General features: G+C 53.3%; 1 protein-coding gene and 1 long non-coding RNA gene across 2 annotated transcripts; one reads left to right on the top strand and one right to left on the bottom strand.

Moving 5' to 3' along the window:
* Window positions 1-6494: 6494 nt before the first annotated feature.
* Window positions 6495-15386, bottom strand: LOC129051410 (uncharacterized). The gene is made up of 2 exons (XR_008515635.2): window positions 15236-15386; window positions 6495-6785 (listed from the first exon to the last, which is right to left on the bottom strand). It is a non-coding gene; the product is annotated as an uncharacterized LOC129051410 (long non-coding RNA).
* On the top strand, window positions 7372-9691 carry SPPL2C (signal peptide peptidase like 2C). Its single transcript, XM_024235237.3, has one exon. The coding sequence runs from the start codon at window positions 7531-7533 to the stop codon at window positions 9583-9585; it is 2055 nt and encodes a 684-aa protein (XP_024091005.3). The 5' UTR covers window positions 7372-7530; the 3' UTR covers window positions 9586-9691.
* Window positions 15387-22367: the final 6981 nt, after the last annotated feature.

Genomic DNA, 22367 nt, shown 5'->3' with positions numbered 1-22367 from the left:
CCCCGGGGGTGGAGGAGCCGAGAGGGTGGGGGTGAGGGGAAGACAGGGAAGGGATGGTACAGACCAGGAAGTGTGGATAAGCCCAGCCAGGCCGCACCCCGCTTTCCTGAGTGAGCTTCCTGGCTGCGCTCACTGCCAGGCACCTTCTGGGCACCTACTGTGTGCTCAGCACTGTGCTAGGCCTTGGGTGAAAGGGAGATGAGCAGCCACCCCAGGGGGGACCCCAGGGACCCCAAAAAAACACAAAGCTCAGAGCCTCTGGCTCTGGAAGGCCACCAAGAGGACAGCTCCAAGACAAGTCTGGGGGTCATCGGAGAAGCTGGAGGCGGAATCCCTGGGCAGGCAGATGGAGCCTGGGGCTCCCCTCCCATTGAGAGAATCTGAGGGCGGAGGGGCTGCTTCAGGGCACAGCCGGGAACATCTGAGCCTCAGAACCTGCAGCCCAGAGGCCCAGAGTTCTATCTCCCATGGCAGACGTGCGCTCTGGGCTTCGGCGCAGAGAAGGCAGCCCTGAGACCAGGCATCTGGGCCATTCTGCTCAGGTTCAGCTTGGGGTGGCGAGGCCCCTGTGGGAGTGAGTGGGGTGTGATGAGCCAAAAAACACACATGCGACTACACAAAGTTGGGGGAGCCACTGGGGACCCTCCAAGCTGCAGTGGTGGGGGAAGGTCGCTGGAGGCCTTCCCAGACCCAGAAGACCTCATGCCTGGAAGAATTTCTCTCCATACCACGCCCAAAGGCTGCGGTCCCCTAATGCTACCCCCACCTAAGCCCATTTCTCCTTGACATCCTCCCTCATGGGCACAGAACAGCAGTGGAGGAAAAGCCCCACTGTTTTTCCAGTTCAGGCCACCCCCTCCCCGTCTCTTAGTGTGACAGCACAGCCCCTGCCCAGAGGTCCTCAGCCTCCCCTCCAGGCCTCCTCTAGCCCCCTGCTACTGGTGGCTCAGCTCTCCTGGGACCAGGACTGGGTGGAGAGTCAGATTGGGAAAACCATGTGTTAGCAGGTGAGGTGGGTTTGGAATCCATAGAATAATACTTTCATTGTGGGTATTGTAGATTACTTTGACATCCACAAACATCCTTATAACATTTGTCTTTTTTTTTTTTTTAATATGTGGGTAAATCTCTGTTCAGGGCTCTCAGCTCTGAAGGCTGTGAGACCCCTGCTTTCCCACTTCACATCTCTCTATTTCTGTGTGTGTGTCTTTATTTATTTATTTTTTCTTATTATACTTTAAGTTCTAGGGTAATCCTCAACTAGCCCACAGAGGTAGTAACCCACCTATTTTGCAGCCAGGGAAACCGAGGCCTGGCAGCTCCCCTGAGACTGAAGGTCTGGTTCCAAGTCTAAGGCTTTTTTCACTCCTCAGTGAACTGAAGGGGCTTGGGTTCTGGGAGGCCAGAACCAGTGAAGAGCTCTGTGGCAAGAGGGCAGCAAGGAGGCCTCAGGGTCTCTGTGATCTGGGACGTGCCCCACGTGAAGATTGGACTTCCCCAAAGATGGCCCCACCAGTGTCCAGCCGCCAAGCAATGAGAGTTCTGTGGATCCAGCATCTCCTTCCCCAGCTTCCTGACATCCTCCACCCCCCAACTCCTTAAAATGATGCTTAATTTCAAACAATGCAGCCGGGGCCACCATCAGCCACAGCGGGCCCCCCTACACCCCAGCCAGGGAGTGTGCCGCTGGCCTCGAGCCCAGGGGTACCTCAGAGCCAGCTCATCCAAACTGCCCACTGACTTCAAACTCAGCTGCTCACACTTGCTTCAGACCGAGGGGAATGCTTTCTACAATTTGCTAACAGCAACACTGATCATTATTGATTGTTTACCGGGCATCAGGTGCTGCTTTAGCCCCTCACATGTTTATCTCATTGACTCTTTATACTGCCCTATGAGGCAGGTGCTGTTATCCCCATTTAACAGATAAGGCAAATAAAGCCCAGAGAGGTTAAGATACCTGCCTGATGGCACCCACGGATGGATGAAAAGCCAGGGAGGCCCCACTAGGCCTCCGTGAAGCTTAACCCCTATGCAGTGGGAGTTCTTAGTAAGGCTTTCCTCCCAGCCCCACTGCCCCTTCTAATCCCCTCCCCAGGGAAATCCTTCCATCCCCAGTCTGTGGTCAAACAGCATTCAGAGATGAGCTATGAGCTAGCGGAAGGAATTGGAGCCTGCGGAGCGTGGGCCTCGGGCAGCCCACTCCCCAAATCCAGCCTCCAAGCCGGCTCCAGCTGCCGGTCTCCCGTCCCCAGCCCCGTCCCAGCTCTACCTCAGAGCATCACCTCCCACCCCTGCCCTCAGCTCACCAACCCCTGTAGGTCCTGCTAGCAGACCAGGCTCAAGAGAGGCCTGGGCCATATATATTTATCAAAGCTCTCAGTGGCTTGGGAACACCAATGAGACCATTATTTGGAGATAAGGCCAGAGACCACCCTTGGCCGCCAGATAGCAGCCCTACCGGCTTCTGTCCCTCCAAGGGGTCCTGGACTGATCCCTGCTGCCCAGCCTCATTGCCCATTGGGCCAAGGCAGGTGGAGCAGAAGAAGGGGTGGGGGCCTCTTAGGTGCCTAAGGAGCCCAGGTTGGGGGCACAGCAGGCATCAGCTAGGGTGAGGGGGCATGGGGGCAGCAGCTGGTGGGCCTGCCTGGCTCGCCCTCATCACAGGGAACGGGGGAGGGAGTGGATGGCAATCCACTCTAGAATATGCAGCGGGGAAGGTGCTGGGCAGGGCAGCAAGGGCAGGTGAGGGGCCAGGTGAACTAGGCCCCTTCCCCACCCTTCCTGAGACCCACTGCCTGGGGTCTGCTGGCCCTGCTGCCCTGTGTGTTGAAGATAAATGTTCCAGGTGCACCTAGGTCCTCAAGTAGAAGGCGGAGACACTACCCCAGCCTGCTCTGGGCAGCCGCTCCGAGAGCCCAGGCCATAGCTGAGGGGGCAGTAGGGTGGGGGGAGGGAGGGGGAGTTGGGGGGAGCAAAGTCGCAGATGCAGGGGGTGCCCTCCAGGAAAGGAGTTGAATCTGGAGTGGGGGTGGGGAGGGTGGCGGGACTGAAGTCTTGGAGCAGGATTTCAGCCTGGCAATGGGCCACAAGGGGCATCAGCCATTCATGTGAAGGCACTGACCAGGGCTCCGAGTGGCCACCAGAGGAGCGATTCCAGGGCTGATGGATGGGGGTGGGCACAAGGATGGGGGACCCGGGGAAGCAGTGATCCAACATACCCGAGAAAGACTTCTGTAAGTGGGGTCCCAGGCAGTCTCGGAGGGAATGAGCCTTCTGAGAATTATCTGGGCCCTTGGCAACCAGTCCACGGGTAGATCTGGGAGAAGGGGCAGGAGCTAGCTCTGCTTGAGGTGTCTGTGCAGACCCCCAAATTGGGGCATGCGCTGGTCTGATGGAGTCCAGAAGAACTAAAATGAGACCCGTCCCAAGGAGAGAGAGCCGGAGGGGACTGGAGTTGCTCCATTTCGTCTGGGCGCTGTGGCTCACACCTGTAATCCCAGCACTTTGGGAGGCCAAGGTGGGCGGATCACTTGAGGTCAGGACTTTGAGACCAGCCTGGCCAGTATGGTGAAACCCTGCCTCTCCTAAAAATACAAAAATTAGCTGAGCATGATGGTGGTGCATGCCTGTAATCCCAGCTACTCGGGAGGCTGAGGCAGGAGAATCACTTGAACCCGGGAGGTGGAGGTTGCAGTGAGCTGAGATTGTACCACTGCACTCCAGCCTGAGGGACAAGAGCGAAATTCCATCTCAAAAAAAAGTCCCATTTCAACCATGTTAGTGCACAATTCAGTGACTTTAAATACACAATGTCGTGCAACTGTCACCACTGAGATAGAAAAAGTTCTGGAACTTCTTCATCACCCCACATGGAAATCCCATACCCATCAGTCACTCCTCATTCTCCCCTCCCCCAGCCCCTGCCCGCCACGAATCTGCTCTCTGCCTCTGTAGATCTGCCTGTTTTGGCTGTTTCATGTAACTGGAATTAATCGTACAATATGTGTCCTTTTGTGTCTGGCTTCTTCATTTAGCATAATGTGTTTCCACTTAGCATAATGTGTTTCGGCTTAGCATAATGTTTTCAAGGTCCATCCACATGGTAGCAGGTATCAAAACGTCATTCCTTCTTATGGCTGAATGCTATTCCCTTGTGTGGAGAGAACGCAGTTTCTCCATTCATCAGAGGATGGACATTTGGGTTCTCTCCACCTATTCCAAGTTATCATGAATTGTCCTGCTATGAGCATGCATGTACAAGCTTTTGTTTGAAGGCCTGATTTCAATTCTTTGGGATATATATCCAGGAGTAGAAGTGCTGGGTCATATGGTAACTCTTTGTTTAACTTATCTAGGAACCGCCAAGCTGTTTCCTGCAGCAGCTGCACAATTTTCCATTCCCACCAGCAGTGTATGAGGGTCCCAACTTCCCTATATCCTCGACAAAGCTTGTGATTGTCTGGGTTTTGTGACAAAGTGGGTGTGCTGGTTCTTGTCTTTTAAAAGATCCACGACTCCCTGCGTGGAGAACAGGGCTCCGAGTGAGGGTCTAGGTTGCCCATTCGTTGCTGGGGGTCCAGAAAGGGTTTTACTATCACAGCCCTCCTGTGGCCTACAGGCGAGCCTCCCTCTCCTAACCACCCTCCTGGCCAAACTCCCCTTTGAAATGGGAGCACTCGGAAGGGACAGCTGGCAGCCTCCTCCCCTGGGCTCTGCCTGCTTCTCCTCACACCGGCTGGTGGTTTTTTTGCCAGTCACTTGTATTTGTTCCTGAACATGTTTCTGACAGGTCACTTGTCATTGTAATTACTGTCGTAATCTAACTAAATGTTATATTACTGATGAATCAGAAGTGCACTAACAAGGAGAGATGTTTCTTATGAAAATTCAGTCTAATGCTTTGAAGGATACTTTAAAAATGAGTCACCAAAAATATTGGCAAATTAGGTGTGGGTGAGACGAGTGTAAATAACTGGGTGGGAGAGAATTGTCAGAATCTCAGACGGGTTCCACTTGCTGACCACTTCACAGGGCCCTTTAAACTCACCCTCCACTTCAAAGAATCCACAGCTGATGTTGGAGATGATGTTTCATCCCTGTGGATTTCCCAAGGAAAGCAGCGTGGGACTGCAAGAGACAGACCCGTAATAGAAGGAGAGGCCTTGACAGGTACGGTGGCTCACGCTTGTAATCCCAGCACTTTGGGAGACCAAGGTGGCCAGATCACCTGAGGCCAGGAGTTTGAGACCAGCCTGGCCAACATGGTGAAACCCCATGTCTACTAAAAATACAAAAATTAGCCAGGTGTGGTGGCAGGCACCTGTAATCCCAGCTACTTGGGAGGCTGAGGCAGGAGAGTCGCTTGAACTTGGGAGGTGGAGGTTGCACTGAGCCAAGATTGTGCCACTGCACTCCAGCCCGCCTAGCGGACAGAGTGAGACTCCATCTCAAAAAAAAAAAAAAAAAAAAAAAAAAGGACAGTCCTTGAGAAAGATCAGTGATTGGCCAGGCACAGTGGCTCATGCCTGTAATCTCAGCACCTCGGGAGGCCAAGGTGGGCGATTCACTTAGGGCCAGGAGTTCGAGACCAGCCTGGGCAAAATGGTGAGACACTATCTGTACTAAAAATACAAAAATTAGCTGGGCATGGTGGCGCACACCTGTAATCCCAGCTACTCGGGAGGCTGGGTCGGGGGAGAATTGCTTGAAACCAGGAGGTGGAGTTTGCAGTGAGCTGAGATTGTGCCACTGCTCTCCAGCCTGAGCAACAGAGCAAGACCCTGTCTCCAAAAAAAAAAAAAAAAAAAAATCAGCATGCTTAATACTTAGAGGTTAAGATTACATGTGTGTTGTGGAGCTGCCCACAATTGTGCCCCAAATAGGCATGTTGAAATCCTAAACCCCAGTACCTGTTGATGTGACCTTATTTGGAAGTAGGGTGTTTGCAGACATAATCAAGTTAAGATGGTGTCATTAGGGTGGGCCCTAATCCATTATAAGTATGTCCTTATAAAGAAGAGAAGAGACACAGAGACACACAGGGAGAATGCCATGTGAAAACCTATGCAGAGACTGGAGTGACAGGTCAGGCCAGTGGGGAGAACATGAGGACAATGGAAACTGGACTGCCAAGCTCCAGCCCCCAAATCCCTCCCTTCTGGTTCCGGAGGCCCCAGGGTTACTCTCCCACACACTAACTGCTTTGAAAACCTCATTCCTCAAATCCACTCCATCATAGGTGGCCTGAAGAAGCCCGGACAGGAGGTCCCGGGTGACCTGTGAGAGCACACACCACGGAGCTGGGTGCAAACCTGCAGAGCCAAAACCTGGGGCTCCTGGCTTCAAATCCACCTCTCACCAGTATTCGAGTTCTCTTTCCAGTGGGAAGTCTGCCCGGCCTCAGAGTTGCAGCCAGGAGAGTGGCTCAGAATCCAGCATGAAAACATTTGGGAGACATCAAGGTCCATTTAACCAGCACAAGAGCCCCAGCCTTCTTTGCTGTGTCAATGTGGGCTTCTCCAAGCCTCAGTTTTACTTATCCATGAAGTGGGTGTATTAAGGTAACATTAAGCGGCTATAACAAAGAGACCCATGATAAATCAATGCCTTAAGGAAGATCATGTCTCTCTTTTTCTTGTAACAGTCCGTAGTGCACATCCTGGACTACTGTTCCACATGGAATCCAGGGACCTGGTTCCCTTCACTTTCTTCCTCTCCATTCCTTAGGACATTGTCCTCTTCGTCATAGACGGACACATCACAGGCCTGTCCTTGTTCTGACTCTTGAGAAAGGGAAAGAGAGGGTAAACCAGGAGCCCCACAGTCTGTCAGCCTAAGCCCCTGATATAAAGAGTTCACATCATTTTTGCTCAATTTCTCCTGGTCACCTGTCCGTTCCCAACTGCAAATGGAGTTGGAGGTGAATTCTGGTCATGTGCCTGGTAGAAATGGGGACTGACTTTGAGGGACAGCCTCAGGCTGGGCAGTTATAATGACACCTCCTTGCAGCTGTGCAATAGGTACAGCTAGGGTACCTGGCACCTAGTAAGCCCTCAGTAAAAGTGCTCGATGTTACTGAGCTCAGAGCTCCAAGGGACCTTAGCAACTCTCTGGCCCAAAGTCCTTATTTCTTTACAGCTAAAGAAACAGGCCTAGAGAGGAGTGACATTGGCCTGGACTCCCCATGGGTAGGGAGAAAAGTTGGTTCAGAATCCTATCTGGCCTGCAGACCCCATCCTCACACCTTTTATTTCAAAGTACCTGGTCTAACCCCACTAGGGTCTGGGCAGAGAGCAGGGTCCAGATGACCTCTCCCCTGGTCTCCCAGGGTTGGGGGGCATCATTCTAGAGGGACCTGTGCCCCACAGCAGTGCCCTCGGCTGGGGACCACACAGCTTTATGACTAGGTAGGTGTGGCCCTGGTTTCCAGGACAGGTGGCCAGACTGCTCTGTGACAAAGGGCCACGCCCACCCCTGGGAGGGATATTGGGCTGCCGCCCGCAGATGTTGCAGTAGGAGCTGAAGAAGATGGCGTGCCTGGGCTTCCTCTTCCCCGTGGGCTTCCTCCTCCTCATCAGCACCGTGGCCCGGGGAAAGTATGGCGTGGCCCACGTGGTGTCGGATAACTGGAGCAAGGACTACTGTATCCTGTTCAGCTCCGACTACATCACCCTCCCCCAGGACCTGCACCACGCCCCACTCCTGCCCCTGTATGACGGCACCAAGGCACCCTGGTGCCCGGGCGAGGATTCCCCCCACCAGGCCCAGCTCAGCTCCCCCAGCCAGCGGCCCCTCCACCAGACCACTGCCATGGTCATGAGGGGTAACTGCAGCTTCCACACGAAAGGCTGGCTGGCTCAGGGCCAAGGTGCCCACGGGCTGCTCATCGTGAGCCGGGTCAGTGACCAGCAGTGCTCAGACACCACCCTGGCGCCCCAGGATCCCCGCCAGCCCCTGGCCGACCTCACCATCCCTGTGGCTATGCTCCACTACGCTGACATGCTGGACATCCTCAGCCACACTCGTGGGGAGGCCGTCGTCCGCGTGGCCATGTACGCACCCCCTGAACCCATCATCGACTACAACATGCTGGTCATCTTCATCCTGGCTGTGGGCACAGTGGCCGCAGGCGGCTACTGGGCCGGCCTGACCGAAGCCAACCGGCTACAGCGGCGCCGTGCCCGAAGAGGAGGGGGGCCTGGTGGTCACCATCAGCCACGGGAAGCAGCAGCAGCTGAGGGAGCCCAGAAGGAAGATAATGAGGACATCCCAGTGGACTTCACGCCGGCCATGACAGGCGTGGTGGTCACCCTGTCCTGCTCACTCATGCTGCTGCTCTACTTCTTCTATGACCACTTTGTCTATGTCACCATCGGGATCTTTGGCCTGGGTGCTGGCATTGGCCTCTACAGCTGCCTGTCACCCCTGGTGCGCCACCTGTCCCTGCGGCAATACCAGAGGCCTCCGCATAGCCTCTGGGCCTCTCTGCCGCTGCCTCTCCTGCTGCTGGCGAGCCTGTGCACAACCGTGATCATCTTCTGGGTGGCCTACCGCAACGAGCACCGCTGGGCGTGGCTCCTGCAGGACACACTGGGCATTTCCTACTGCCTGTTCGTCCTGCACCGTGTGCGGCTGCCCACTCTCAAGAACTTCTCCTCCTTCCTGCTGGCCCTGCTGGCCTTTGACGTCTTCTTTGTCTTCGTCACCCCGTTCTTCACCAAAACCGGTGAGAGCATCATGGCACAGGTTGCCTTGGGCCCTGCAGAGTCTTCAAGCCACGAGAGGCTGCCCATGGTGCTCAAAGTGCCCCGGCTAAGAGTCTCCGCCTTGACCCTGTGCAGCCAGCCCTTCTCCATCCTTGGCTTCGGTGACATCGTGGTCCCCGGCTTCCTGGTTGCTTACTGCTGCCGCTTCGATGTGCAAGTCCGCTCCCGTCAGGTCTACTTTGTGGCCTGCACCGTGGCCTACGCTGTGGGCCTGCTGGTCACATTCATGGCCATGGTCCTCATGCAGATGGGCCAACCTGCCTTGCTCTACCTAGTGTCCAGCACCCTGCTCACCAGCCTGGCTGTGGCCGCCTGCCGCCAAGAGCTCAGCCTCTTCTGGACTGGCCAGGGCAGAGCTAAGATGTCTGGGCTCTGCTGTGCCCCTTCAGCTGGCTCTAGGCAGAAGCAGGAGGGCGCAGCAGACGTCCACACAGCCAGCACACTTGAGAGAGGCACCAGCCGAGGAGCAGGGGACTTAGACAGCAACCCTGGAGAAGACACCACTGAGATTGTCACCATATCTGAGAATGAAGCCACCAATCCAGAGGACCGCAGTGATAGCTCCGAGGGCTGGAGTGATGTCCACTTGGATCCTAATGAGCTGCCCTTCACCCCCCCCGGGGCCTCGGAGGAGCTGATGCCACTGATGCCAATGGCCATGCTGATCCCACTCATGCCCCTGATGCCCCCGCCCTCAGAGCTGGGCCACATCCATGCCCAGGCCCAGGCCCACGACACTGGCCTGCCCTGGGTGGGACTCCACAAGAGGAAGGGTTTGAAAGTAAGAAAGAGCATGTCGACCCAGGCTCCCTTGTGAACGGGAGGCCCTGGGACACACGCCTCTCAAAGGGCTGGTGGAGCATGGCTGAGCAAAGCCATGCATGGCAACAAGAAATCAGGGCATCAAAGAGATTTCATATCTACCCAAGGAGTCTCTCTGTTTGTCGAGAGTGCAAGAGAGCAGCAACCATGTAATAAGTGTGTGCAGGGCTCGGAGGGTCCTTAGGAGTAGGCACCACCCCCAAATAATGAAGGGGGGAAACTGAGGCTCCAAGAGGGCCTATGACTTGCACGAGTTCACGCAGCAAGGTCAGGATTTGCATCCAGGGCTCACTGGGCAGCTACTCCCCTCTGCCTGCCTGCCCAACCCCTTCCCAATCCAGAGTGGCAGCTTCTTAGCCTGGCACACAGCCCCCCATCCCATCCCTGCCACCCACCCTAGGCTCAATGCCCATCTTCTCTCCATGCTCAGGTCAAACAGAACTCCTTGTCCTCCCCACCCGCTCTCTCTGCATATGCTGTTCCCTCCAGCTGGGATGCCCTTCCCTCTCCAAACAGAAACACTCCAACCTGGCTCCCTGACTCACTAGAATATTCCTAAGCATCCTTTACTCCTTAGCTCACATCCATTCTGCAAAATGTCTGTGTTCAAGAATCCCAGGCAGCAGCACCAAGCCCAGCACGTTCCTGTATGCACCACCCATTCCATCTTCAGGCATTGAGTGTGCCCGTACTATGTGCATCGCCATGTGGTGGGCACAGGGAAGGCCTCTGTCTAGCTGGGGGGCGGGGAGGGGTGGGCAGACAAGAAACAACCTTAGAATTGTCTCAAAGAGGTCGGGAGGGGTTGGAGAGGTTGGGGCCAGGGTGGAAGAATTCGAGACACCAAGGCCTCCCTCACTGACTCTAAGTAATGTTCAAGCCTCTTTGGGTCTCTGTAGTCTCATCCGCAAAATGAGACTTATAATACCATTTCCGTCTGGAGGCAGGGGCATGGACAAGATGACCTCCTAAGGACTCTACAGGCTTTTAGGCCACATAGGGTGCTGATGTGTTGCTTAATCAGAGCAGACAAACTGGGGTGAGAAGCCTTCCTGGAGGAGGTGTTTTCGTAGGGGAGGAAAATGTATCCCAAGAGGCAGTGTGGTTCAGTGGTTAGGGCTCTACAGCCAGGCTGCCTACCACAAATCCCAGCCCCACCACTGACTTGGAGTATCTCACTGAGCAAATGACTTATCCATTCAGTGCCTCAGTTTTCTTGTGTGTGAAATGGGATAATAGGACTTACCATCTGGTTCTTAGGAAGTTTGAATGAGTTGGCCTATGTCAGGAGATTGGCACAATGCCCTGCCTGTCCAAAGAGCACCCTGCACGTGAGCTATGTTTATATTGCTCCCCTAGTGAAAGCCTCGCAGAATCAAACCCAGCTCTTACAAGGCCTTGGGGTTCCAGCCCAACGGCCCTCTTCCACCCCTCCAAACCCCTACCGCCACAAGCACACACCAGACCCACCACACCCCCTGTGCTTTTTCCTCTTCTTGGAACTATCTTTCTGCCCCTTCCTTACCACGCCCCGTGAACTTGGCCTGGCTGGCTCCTCCTCTTCGCAGCCTTTCGTAAAGCATCCCTGTCTCAATCACACGACCAGGCACCCTGTTTCTTAGTTTTCTAGTCTTCCCCAGTAGAGGGTCAGCTTTGGAAGGGCAGGGGCCTTGCCCATCTTGTTCATCTGTGTAATTTCAGGGCTCAGAACAGCCCCGGGAGTGTTACAAGTGCTTGATTTATTTGCTGGAGGAATGAACGGATGGATGAATGAACGAATGAATGAATGAGGAGTTGACCAGCCTGAACTGCAGAGGAGGGGATGCTATGACAGAAGGCCCCCGCTGCCCAGGCCACCTCACAGGCTTCCTGCAGGGCCTTGGTCAGTGTTGACGTGAGACTTGGCAGGCCTGGGTGGGCCCTGGAGTGGGGAGAGAGGCCCGGGGAGGCAGTGCAGGTGGTGGGCATCTCAAAGCCCCACTTGCCGGGGAAGAAGTGCAGCCTCTCGGTACACAGCAGCTGAAGGCCCTGCTGGACAAGGGAAGCTTGGAGAACCCGGCCAGGCCACTGAGGAGGTGTTGGCAGCCCCTCCCACCAGAGCAGTGGCCATCTGGCCTGGACAGAGGGCCCTCCGCAGGCCCTGGCTCAGCCCCAGCCTGGGCAGCCTCCCTGCTGCTGGCCTGCGTCACGGGGCCTGCCGAGGGCAGCTGCACCCTCTGCCAGGCCCGATGGGAAGGGCTGGACAGAGCCGAGGCCTCCTGGGCTCCCTGGCCCCCACATCCCCCAAAGCAGGAGGTCAGGATGAAGGAACTTCTCTTTCCCAGAAATCCAGAGCCTGAGGGCTCTGAGGATGCAGGCCTGGAGCTCTGCAGGCCTGCAGGGAGGCCAATGCCTGCCTCCAAGGAGAGGGGATTCAGGGAGGGTCTGGGTCGGGAGGCCTGCCCCTTCCCGGCATCCAGACCTGATGGGGAGGTGAGGGCCCACACGGCCTGGATCTGCTGCCTCCACCCCTCTTCCCCAACCCCCAGCTTGCTGCACGGTGCTTGGGCAGCAGAACTGAGGTGCTCACAGGGTCCCAAGGCCAGGTCTGCGGTGGACAGCAGCCCAGGGTGCAGTGGCATCACGGTGCCCAGGTAGCTCTCAGCTCTGCTTCTCACTGGGAAGTCGTCCTGGTCACCCAAGTTTCACCACCCCCTCCCCCTGCTGGTTCCCTAGTGTGGCCACAGCCAGGACTGACCAATGTCGGGGACCTCTATGAAGAACATCCCAGCTCCAGAGCTCCCGAGGGCTCACTGGGGCCCCAGCCGACTGGCCCCGAGGCCCGGCTTCATCCTCACCTTCCTGCAGACCTCAGTGCCTCGCAGGCATCTCCCCTGAGACCACTGTCCAGCACCTCCCACCCAGCATGCTCCTGGGGGTCATTCCCAGGGAGCCCAAGCTAAGACACAGGGACAGCTGCCATCTACGTGTGAACTGGAAAAACTATGTGAGTCCCCCCACACACCCCTACATCCTCCAAGCTCTTTCGCCCTGCTCAGGAAACGAGTGTGGGGACAGGGCTGGAGGCAGGTGATGGGCAGGACCTTTCTTCTTCCTCCCAAGAATACTCTGCAGCACTCTGCCCATTTCACAGATGGGGCTGGGCAAGGACTCTGGGTCTAGAGGCAGCTTGAGAGTTTAGAAAGAGGCACCTAAGCACAGCTGCAGGTCAGTATCACTGCGGCACGTGCCAAATATCTGGATTCCTGGCCCCACCGATTCTCAGTTGACAGGTCTGGGGTGGGATCAGGCATCAGCCATTTTGAGGGACCCCCACCCCCACCCCAGGGTGAACACCTTTAGAGTCTGGCTTCAGCCTCTCGTCTTGGCGGGGCCAGGAGCGGGTGGGGAAGAGAGAGACCAAGGCTTCAAGGTGCTGGGGGCCCAAGGCAGGTCCTGCCTCCCATCCTGACACACACATTCAGCCAGGGGCCCTGCAGGCTCCCCTCCCTGAGCCCTGGGCCCACCTGACCACACCCAGAGGCTCAACCTCCACTGTACTCCCCTGGCCAATCCTGGTCTGGGGCAGGAGAAATTGAAGCAACTTTACCACCAACAAACTTCACTTACCACCACGCTTCTCAATCCCCACCCTCTAGCATGTCCTCTGAGGCAGACTTTGTCCTGTTTTGTTCATCATGCACTGGACCTGGCACATAGTAGGTGCTCAATAAATCATCTGTTGAATGAATGCACTGGCTGGATGAATGTCCCCCTTACTAGCTGTGTGACTTTGAGGATGCAAAAGTCTCTTTACCATAAAGTGGGTGTAAAACACCTCCTGCCCCAGGGGTTGTGATAAGTAATAGGCCATATGGGTGAGGAGTTGAGCCCAGTGCCCGGCACAGAGTCAAGTCTCCTAGATCTTGCTCTGCTGCCCCTGCTGTGCCCTCTGATGGCCCAATGTCCCTGCTCCTGCCCAGAGGCCTCCTCTTACTCTGCCAGTCCTCTTCCCAGAGGACAGGGCCAATTCCAGGCATCTAGACCACGCTGCCAACTGCCAGAGGTGCCCAAAGCTGGAAGCCCCTGCCTGAATGCCAGAGGGACACAAGATACTGCACATGGGCATATACACACACATGTACATTTGCATACATACACTTACACATGGGTACATACCCATGCTACACACTTCATACACCCCCACACCCCACACCTGCACACACATACACCCATGCGCACAACCACACACATGCACCTGTAGTGAACCACCTGTGCACACCCAACATGTGCACACACACACACACCCCTCTGGGCTCCGACCTGCTGCGTGTGGTTCCCTACAGATCCAGCCTTTCCCCACCAGGTCTTTCCTGGGCTTACAGGAGCGGGGGTGCTGATCCCTGGATTTCCCACCCCGAAGGACAGGGTGGTCAAGGTCCCTCCCCGCAGGCCTACCCCTTTCCTGGTGGGACAGATCCCCCTTCGAGACAGAACTCGCTGCCCAGCTGCTCTGAGGAGTATGGTTCAAGGACAGCCTCCCGGGGGCACCTCAGCTTTCTAGCCTGGCTCACTCGCGCTCTTCAGGGGAGGGGGCACAAAGGGCTGGTTAGTGGCTGAGCAAGACAGGGGCCCAGGCCCTGGCCGTCTCCACCAAGAGTGGTCTTTGCTCTGATCCCATGGGCTGGCAGAGGCAGCACAGGCCTGCATCCCAGGCTGCCGGCTCCCTGTGCTGCAAGCTGCTTCCTCCTGGCTCCACCACTAACCACCACAGCACCTGCTTCCTGGACAGCCTCACCTGTGATAGGTGAACCCTCAGATGGGACCAGGGCAGGAATAGCCTCCTCAAGGCCACCCCCAGGCTCCAGGTGGCCCAGCCTCAGGGCCGAGCTGTTTTACACAGGCCAACTGGCATTTCTGTCCATGACCTTGGTTAATCCCAGCACCAGCTTCATGAGGCATGGGCTTGGTTTTCTTTTGTTCATGAGAGGGTTTAGTACTGGAGCTTCTGGATTTCTGGGACAGTGGGGACCAGCAAGGACCCTGTGAGATGATCTCATCCACAGATGAGGAGAGGAAAGCCCAGAGAGGGCCAGGACCTGCCCAAGGTCACACAGCAATGGGACAGCAGAAACGAAATGCAAGTCTGGTCTCCTGCCTCCCAGCCCAGCAGCTGGGACCAGCTCTCATCCTCAACAGCTCCTCCCTCCACACACCCTGGTCTCTGATCCATGTTCCTCTGAAATCACACCTCCCCCAGGAAAATTCTGGGTCTACCCACTCCTGTGCCCTGGGAGCTATAGCCCCACATTCTCCTTGAGAAGTATCTGTGTGTGTTGCTTGATAAAGGTTCAGCATCAATCCGCTTGCCAGCTAGAAGGAGAACACAGCTGGACTTTGAGACCTGGGTTCAAAGCCCCACATTGCTTTCTCTTGTCATGTGATGCTGGACAACAGAAGCCAGCCCTCTGAGCTTCAATTTTCTCATCTGTAAAATGGGCTGCTAAGACTTACCTAATGGTTTGTTGTAAGGATTAAATGAAGTGAAGTATGTGTATGAACAGCTAACACTGGCTAAGCACTTACAGCAGGGCAGATAAATGCATTATCTCATTACGTGTGACCCAGGTTTGGGGAAAAAGTTTCCAGGACAGCACTTGACATACCCCCAAATGCCGTCTTCCCCAAATGAGCTCCCAGAAGTGGAGTCATCCTCTTCCCTTTGTCTCCCCTGCCCACGCTCACTGGGATGTGATGTGTGGGTGGGTGCCTGGTGGTAAGCAGGGCACCACCGCAGAGCCAAGAAGAGGTTTCCCAAATTCCCCCACGTACTGGGTCCGGCAGTTTAACTGAACCACCAACGTTTTGCACCTTTTTTCCCCCCGGCATCCCTGAACCTTGAATGCTCCTGTGCTGCCACCTACTGGCCAGGAAGATAAGAGCAAGCAGGGGCTCATGGAATTTGGGAATAATTATAATCAGTAATGATATTTAAAATATGTTTAATAAACTAGCAATCAGCAGAGTTCTGAAGCCCCTATTGGGCTCAAGGTTAACCCTTTAGAATCTGGGTTGTTAGAAGGGTGAGGTGCCCTGGAGGAGGTTATTTTGATATTTTATTGAATGAAATAGCCCAAAACAGCATCACTGAATGTCCTTAATGCCTAAAGACGGTCCATGCCCTGACATTTACCCCACCCCATAGAATCAGACCACCATGAATAAGTGTCCTCAGGCCCCCTGGTTCCTGGGCTATTTGTACGCCAGGGATGGGGAGACTCCCCCATATGGTCCCCTCCCCACCTCCACCTCCAGGTCCAGACCCAGTCCTTGTCCCTGCTGGTCAGCAGGCACCCCACCTCCCCATCCACACACACAGAATAGGTTCTGGACACGGATGCCATCATTGTTCGCTGTGTTTGTAAACAAAACCCTGCCCACCATTGCTTTACTTTTCAGATGCTTAGTTTTATCTTTGGGGTCGCTCTTCTGCGGACCCAACTTGCAGCTGCTGGGACCTTGTCTAGAGCCCTTCTGGGTATGGAAGTCAGATCCAGGCTTAACACCTCCCTCCTGGCCCTGGGGAGGATGACAGGAAGCATTCTCAGAGACACCTCTGGAACAGGGCGTGGAAGGGAAGCAGACAGCTGGGGCTGCTGCTGGGAGAACCTTGGGCTGCTAAAATCTGAGACGTTCTGAGTTTTTGTTTTTGTTTTGGTTTGGCTTGGTTTGGTTTGTTTTTTGAGACAGGGTCTTGCTCTGTCACCAAGGCTGGTGTGCAGTGGCATGCTCACAACCCACTGCAGCCTCAACCTCCCAGGCTCAGGTGATCCTCCCATCTCAGTCTCCCCAGTAGCTGGAACTACAGGCCTGAGTTCACTACAGTGTCTGAGTCAAGTCAGGAATGCAGGCAGGGCCAAGCCTGGGTCCAGGCTGGATGAGGGACTGAGGGTTTTGCTCAGAGAAGTTCTTTTCTCTCTGGACCCAGGGGCCTCCTGCTTTAAGAAGACCCAGTATGTGGGGGAATTTGGGGGCTTCACGAAGCAGCCTCTGAAAGGCAAACCAGAAAGCATCTCCTGTTTACAAAGGGTTTCTGCGTTAGTTTCCAGGTTCTTGGTTGCCGTGGGCTTGTCACTGGGTCTGCTGTGTGACCCATGCGCCATCATGCCTGGCTAATCTTTGTGTATTTTTTGTAGAGATCGGGTTTTGCCATGTTTGCCCAGACTGGTCTCCTAGGCTCAAACAATCCTCCCGCCTTGGCCTCCCAAAGTGTTGGGATTACAGGCGTGAGCCACTGAGCCTGAGCTGAGACCTTGTTCTGAGAAATGCCTTTAAGTAGTATTCCCCAGGCTCCCAAAGACTTGAATGGCAGCAAAGATTGGTGGGGTTTGGGGGATTGCAGTGAGGTCTGAATAATGGTGTTGGCACAGCCTCCAGTGATTGTCCAGAACTGAGGACAGAGAGGGAAAGCGGCCTGCCCAAGGTCACACAGCAGACCCAGTGACAAGCCCACGGCAACCAAGAACCTGGAAACTAATGCAGAAACCCTTTGTAAACAGGAGATGCTTTCTGGTTTGCCTTTCAGAGGCTGCTTCGTGAAGCCCCCAAATTCCCCCACGTACCGGGTCTTCTTAAAGCAGGAGGACCCTGGGTCCAGAGAGAAAAGAACTTCTCTGAGCAAAACCCTCAGTCCCTCGTCCATCCTGGACCCAGGCTTGGCCCTGCCTGCGTTCCTGACTTGACTCAGACACTGTAGTGAACTCAGGCAGGAGAGGCCACACCTGAGAACCCTCACCCATCACAGCCCAGGTTCTCTTCCCAGCTATCCCCCGGGACAGCCCCAGAGCATGAGCTAAGGGGGTCTGGTCTCCACCTACCCTGCTTAATCCTTAAAGCCAGTTGTGACACATTGAATAATGTCCTCCCCAAAAAATTTGGAACCTGTGATCATTACCTTCCATGAAAGGGAGCAAAGGAGAAAGGACTTTGCGGAAGTGACTAAGCGAAGGATCCTGAGATGGGGAGATAATCCTCTATCATCCTAGTGGACCCTAAACACAAGCACATGGGCCCTTATGAGAGAGAGAGGGAGAGAGAGAGACAGAGGAGAAGCTGGGTGCAGTGGCTCACGCCTGTAATCCCAGCACTTTGGAGCCCAAGGCAGGTGGATCACTTGAGGTCAGGAGTTTGAGACCAGATTGGCCAACACAGCGAAACCCTGTCTCTATTAAAAACACAAAAATTAGCCAGGCATGATGGCACATATCTGTAATCCCAGCTACTCGGGAGGCTGAAGCAGGAGAGAAAGCTTGAATCCCAGAGGCAGAGGTTGCAGTGAGGGGAGATTGCACCACTGCACTCCGGCCTGGGTGACAGAGTGAGACTCCGTCCCAATGAAAAAAAAAAAAAAAGAGAGAGAGAGAGAGAGAGAGAGAGGACTGGGTGCGGTGGCTCATGCTTGTAATCCCAGCACTTTGGGAAGCCGAGGCGAGTGGATCACCTGAGGTCAGGAGTTCGAGACCAGCTTGGACAACATAGTGTAACCCTGTCTCTACTAAAAATACAAAAATTAACCGAGAATGGTGGTGGGTGCCTGTAATCCCAGCTGCTTGGGAGGCTGAGGCAGGAGAATTGCTTGAACCCAGGAGGTGGAGGTTGCAGTGAACCGAGATTGCGCCACTGCACTCCAGCTTGGGCAACAGAGCAATGCTCTGTCTCAAAAAAAAAAAAAAAAAAAAAAAAAAAAAAAGAGCTAGAGACAGACAGAGGAGAGAGCAGGATTACACACATGGAAGTGGAGAAGGCAATGTGGTGATGGAGACAGATTGGAGTGATGTGGCCACAAGCCAAGGACTGCTAGCAGCCAGCACGAGCTGGAAGGGGTAAGAAATGAATTCCCCCTAGAGCTTCTGGAGGGAGCACAGCCCTGACCCCTTGATTTTGGCCCGATGATCCTGATTCCAGACTTCTGGCCCCCAGAGCCGTGAGAGGATATATTTCTGTTGTTTGAAGCCAACAGGCGTGTGGTCATCTCTACAGCAGCCACAGACGCGAATCCACTGTTCAACAGACATCTGTGGCACAGGCTGCCCTTGCGCCCAGAGCTGTGCCTGAGAAGTAAATGGCTCACAGAGCAGACAAGATGAAGACATAACCCAACAACAAAAGCCCCCTAGCCCACCAGGTATTCTTTCCTGCAGGGGAGAGGAGGGCACGGAGGAGTCAGGGAAAGAGAGGCGAGAACCGGAGTCTCGGTTGCAACAGCCAGTGAGTGTATTCTCAGTTCAAGCCACTGCACTGGGCTCCAGGGACTTCTTTCCACTGTTATTGATTGTACTCTAGAGGAAAATTGGAAAGCACAGGAAAGTAGGAAAAAAAAATCCACAACTACTATAAACTTTTGGTTTATTTCCATCCAGTTTTTTTTTTTCCCCATGCATAAGGGTTTGGTTTGGTTTTTATTTTTTTAATTGTGGTAAAATACACATAACAAAATTTATCAAAGTGTACAGTTCAGCAATATTATTAAATACACTTATAATGTTGTGCAACCAGCACCACCATCCATTTCTAGAACTCTTCATCTTGTCAAACGAAATTCCATACCCACAAACAATAACTCTCATGCCTTCCTCCCCAGCCTCTGGCACCCACCATTCTACTTCCTGTCTCCATGATTTTGACTACCTTAAGTGCCTCCTATAAGTGGAATCATACAGAACTTGTCTTTTTGTGACTGGTTCATTTCATTTAGCATAATGGCCTTAAGGCTCATCCATGTGGCAGCATACTGCAGGATTCCTTTCCTTTTTAAGGATGAGTAACATTCACTGTGTGTATGCACCACATTTTGCCTAGCCATTCATTCCTCTGTTGGTGGACACTTGGGTTACTATAAACATTGGTGTGCAAATATTAGATAGTGCAAAAGTTATTGCGGTTTCTGCCATTACTTTCAATATCTCTGAGGCCCTGTTTTTAATGCTTTGGGTTATATACCCAGAAGTGAAATTCCTGAATCACATGGTGATTCTATGTTTAATTTTTTGTTTATTTATGTATGTATTTATTTATTTATTGGGAATGGGATCTTGCTGCATTTCTCAGGGTGGTCTCGAACTCCTGGGCTCAAGCAATCCTCCCTTGACCTCCCAAGTAGCGGGGATTACAGGCATGAGCCCCTGGCTTTATGGTGTTTGTTTGAGACAGGGTCTTGCTCAGTAATCCAGGCTGGAGTGCAGTGGCATGATCACTGCTCACTGTAGCCTCGACTTCCTGGGCTCAAGCAATCCTCCCACTTCAGTCCCCCAAGTAGCTGGAGCTACAGGTGCACACCACTATGCATGGCTAATTTTTTTTTTTTTTTTTTTTTTTTTTTTTTTAGTGGAGATGCGGTCTCGCTATGTTGCTCAGGCTGGTCTTGAGCTCCTGAGCTCAATCGATCCTCCTGCCTCAGCCTCAACGTGCTGGGATTACAGGTGTAAGCCACGGTGCCCAGCCTCTGTTTAATTTTTTAAGAGATTGCCATACTGTTTCCATAGAGACTATAGCATTTTACATTCCCACCAATAGTGCACACACGTTCCAATTTCTCTACATCCTCATCAATACCTATTTTCTGGTTTTGGGTTTTTGTCGTTGTTGTTTGTTTGTTTGTTTGTTTTGAGACAGAGTTTCGCTCTTGTCGCCCAGGCTAGAGTACAATGGCACGATCTCGGCTCACGCAACTTCCACCTCCTGGGTCCAAGCCATTCTCCTGCCTCAGCCTCCCAAGTAGTTGTGGTTACAGGTGTGCACCACCACGCCCAGCTAATTTTTGTATTTTTAGTAGAGACAAGGTTTCACCATGTTGGCCAGGCTGGTCTCAAACTCCTGACCTCAGGTGATCCATCTCCCTCAGCCTCCCAAAGTGCTGGGATTATAGGCATGAGCCATCACGCCCAGCCAATTTTCTGTTTTGTTGTTGTTGTTTTTTTTTAATAGCGGTCTTCTTAATGGGTATGAGGTAATATCTCATTATAGTTTCAATTGGCATTTTTCTAATGCGCATTTTTCCATGTGCTTATTGGCCATTTGTCTTTTTAAATGGAGAAATGTCTTTTTAAAACCTTTGTCCATTTTTGAATCAGGTTGTTTGTCTTTTAGTTGTTGAGTTTGAGAAGTTCTCTATATATTCTAAATATTAATCCTTTATCAGATATATAATTTGCAAATATTTTCCTCCATACTGTGGGTTGCCTTTTTACTCTGTTGATAGTGTCTTAGGATGCACAAAATTTTTTTAACTTTTATGAAGTCTAGCTTTTCTTTTTTATGAAGTCTGTTGTCTGTGCCTTTGGTGTCATATCTAAGAAATCATTGCCAAATTCGATGTTGGTAAGCTTTTGCCTGATGTTTTCTTGTAAGAGTTCCATGCATAGGTTTATTATTTGTTCATTTCAATCCCAAGATGTCATCTGTCACCCAGGCCATCTGGATCCTTGTTAAAGAAAAGGGCACAACTGTTCTTTGTCATGTCCATCCAGCTGCAGGACTTCTGACACCTCCCTACCATTTGTCAAACCAACCCCAACTCTTCAGCCTGGTGTTTAAGGCCATCTGCATCCAGCCTTCTCTCCTGACTGGCCTTCCCTCCACTGGCCCCTATACATCCTGTTCATGTGGCTCTTCTCACATGCTCACCCTCGCTCCATGCCTCTGCTCACCTGGAATGAGCTTCTTCCACCTTCCTCTAATTCCTATACACAAGAATCCACTGAGACAGTCCACATTCCAGGGCCCCTGTGCTGGGCCCTGTCCAAGGTCCTGGAGATGAACATAAACAAGATGTGAGGGTGGCGGGAGAGGGTCATGGATGCATTCTCTTTAAGACTCTTTTGGCTTTGACGAATAAGAAACTGCTCAAAGTAGCTTAAGCCAAAAGAGAAGCATATTTGGAGGGACACAGGAATTTCTCAGAACAGAAGGGCAAACAGCCCAGTCAGGGCTCATGGGAACTGGGAATTAGAAAGCTTTCTGCCTCGCCGAGCTTCATAATCTCCGGGTCTCCACTTCCTCTCCTCCCCTCCTTGGGCTGGCTGCCTCTGCTCACCCATTTTGCCCTTGCCTCGTCATGCCACTGGCCCCCAACTCCACGTCATTGCCTCTCAGCTCAGGGGTCACCAGCAACAGGCAATGGTGTCTATGCAGCCACATTTGAGACTCTCTCGAGAGAATCTACCTGGCTTCCGTACTCTCTAGGGACCCTATTTGTTCGGCATCCTGTCACTGACTGTGGGTGAGCCCATGGGTCCCTGGCTCAGGTGCCCACCCCAGGTCTAATCAGCTGTGGCTGGAGAGGGAGGGTGAGGAAGGCAGGGGCCACTGGATCACAAGGTTGTTCTTCCTGGAGATTGCTTCTCCCAGATCACAGTCCGAATTTTATCAGGATCCCTGGGTGAATCATGGGCAGATTAAAGTGTAAGAAGCAGGCCGGGTGCAGTGGCTCAGCCCTGTAATCCCAGCACTTTGGGCCAAGGCAGGAGGATCACTTGAGGTCAGGAGTTCGAGACCAGCCTGGACAACGTGGCAAAACCCTGTCTCTACTAAAAATACAAAAATTAGCCAGGAGTGGTGGTGCGTGCCTGTAATCCCAGCTACTCAAAAGGCTGAGGCAAGAGAATCACTTGAACCCAGGAGGCAGAGGTTGTAGTAAGCCGAGATTGTGCCACTGCACTCTACCCTGGGCAACTGAGTGAGACTCTGTCTCAAAAAATAAATAAATAAGTGAAAGCAAAAATAATAAAGTGTAAGAAGTGC

This window comes from Pongo abelii, chromosome 19, assembly GCF_028885655.2.
Source record: "Pongo abelii isolate AG06213 chromosome 19, NHGRI_mPonAbe1-v2.0_pri, whole genome shotgun sequence".
Classification (NCBI taxonomy): Eukaryota; Metazoa; Chordata; class Mammalia; order Primates; family Hominidae; genus Pongo; species Pongo abelii.
The sequence above is the reverse complement of the archived record's forward strand: the minus strand, read 5'-3'. Positions and strand labels throughout refer to the sequence as shown.

Bases quoted from the DNA above. Each gene is read 5' to 3' on its own strand.
- SPPL2C (XM_024235237.3), top strand. From the start codon at position 7,531: ATGGCGTGCCTGGGCTTCCTCTTCCCCGTGGGCTTCCTCCTCCTCATC.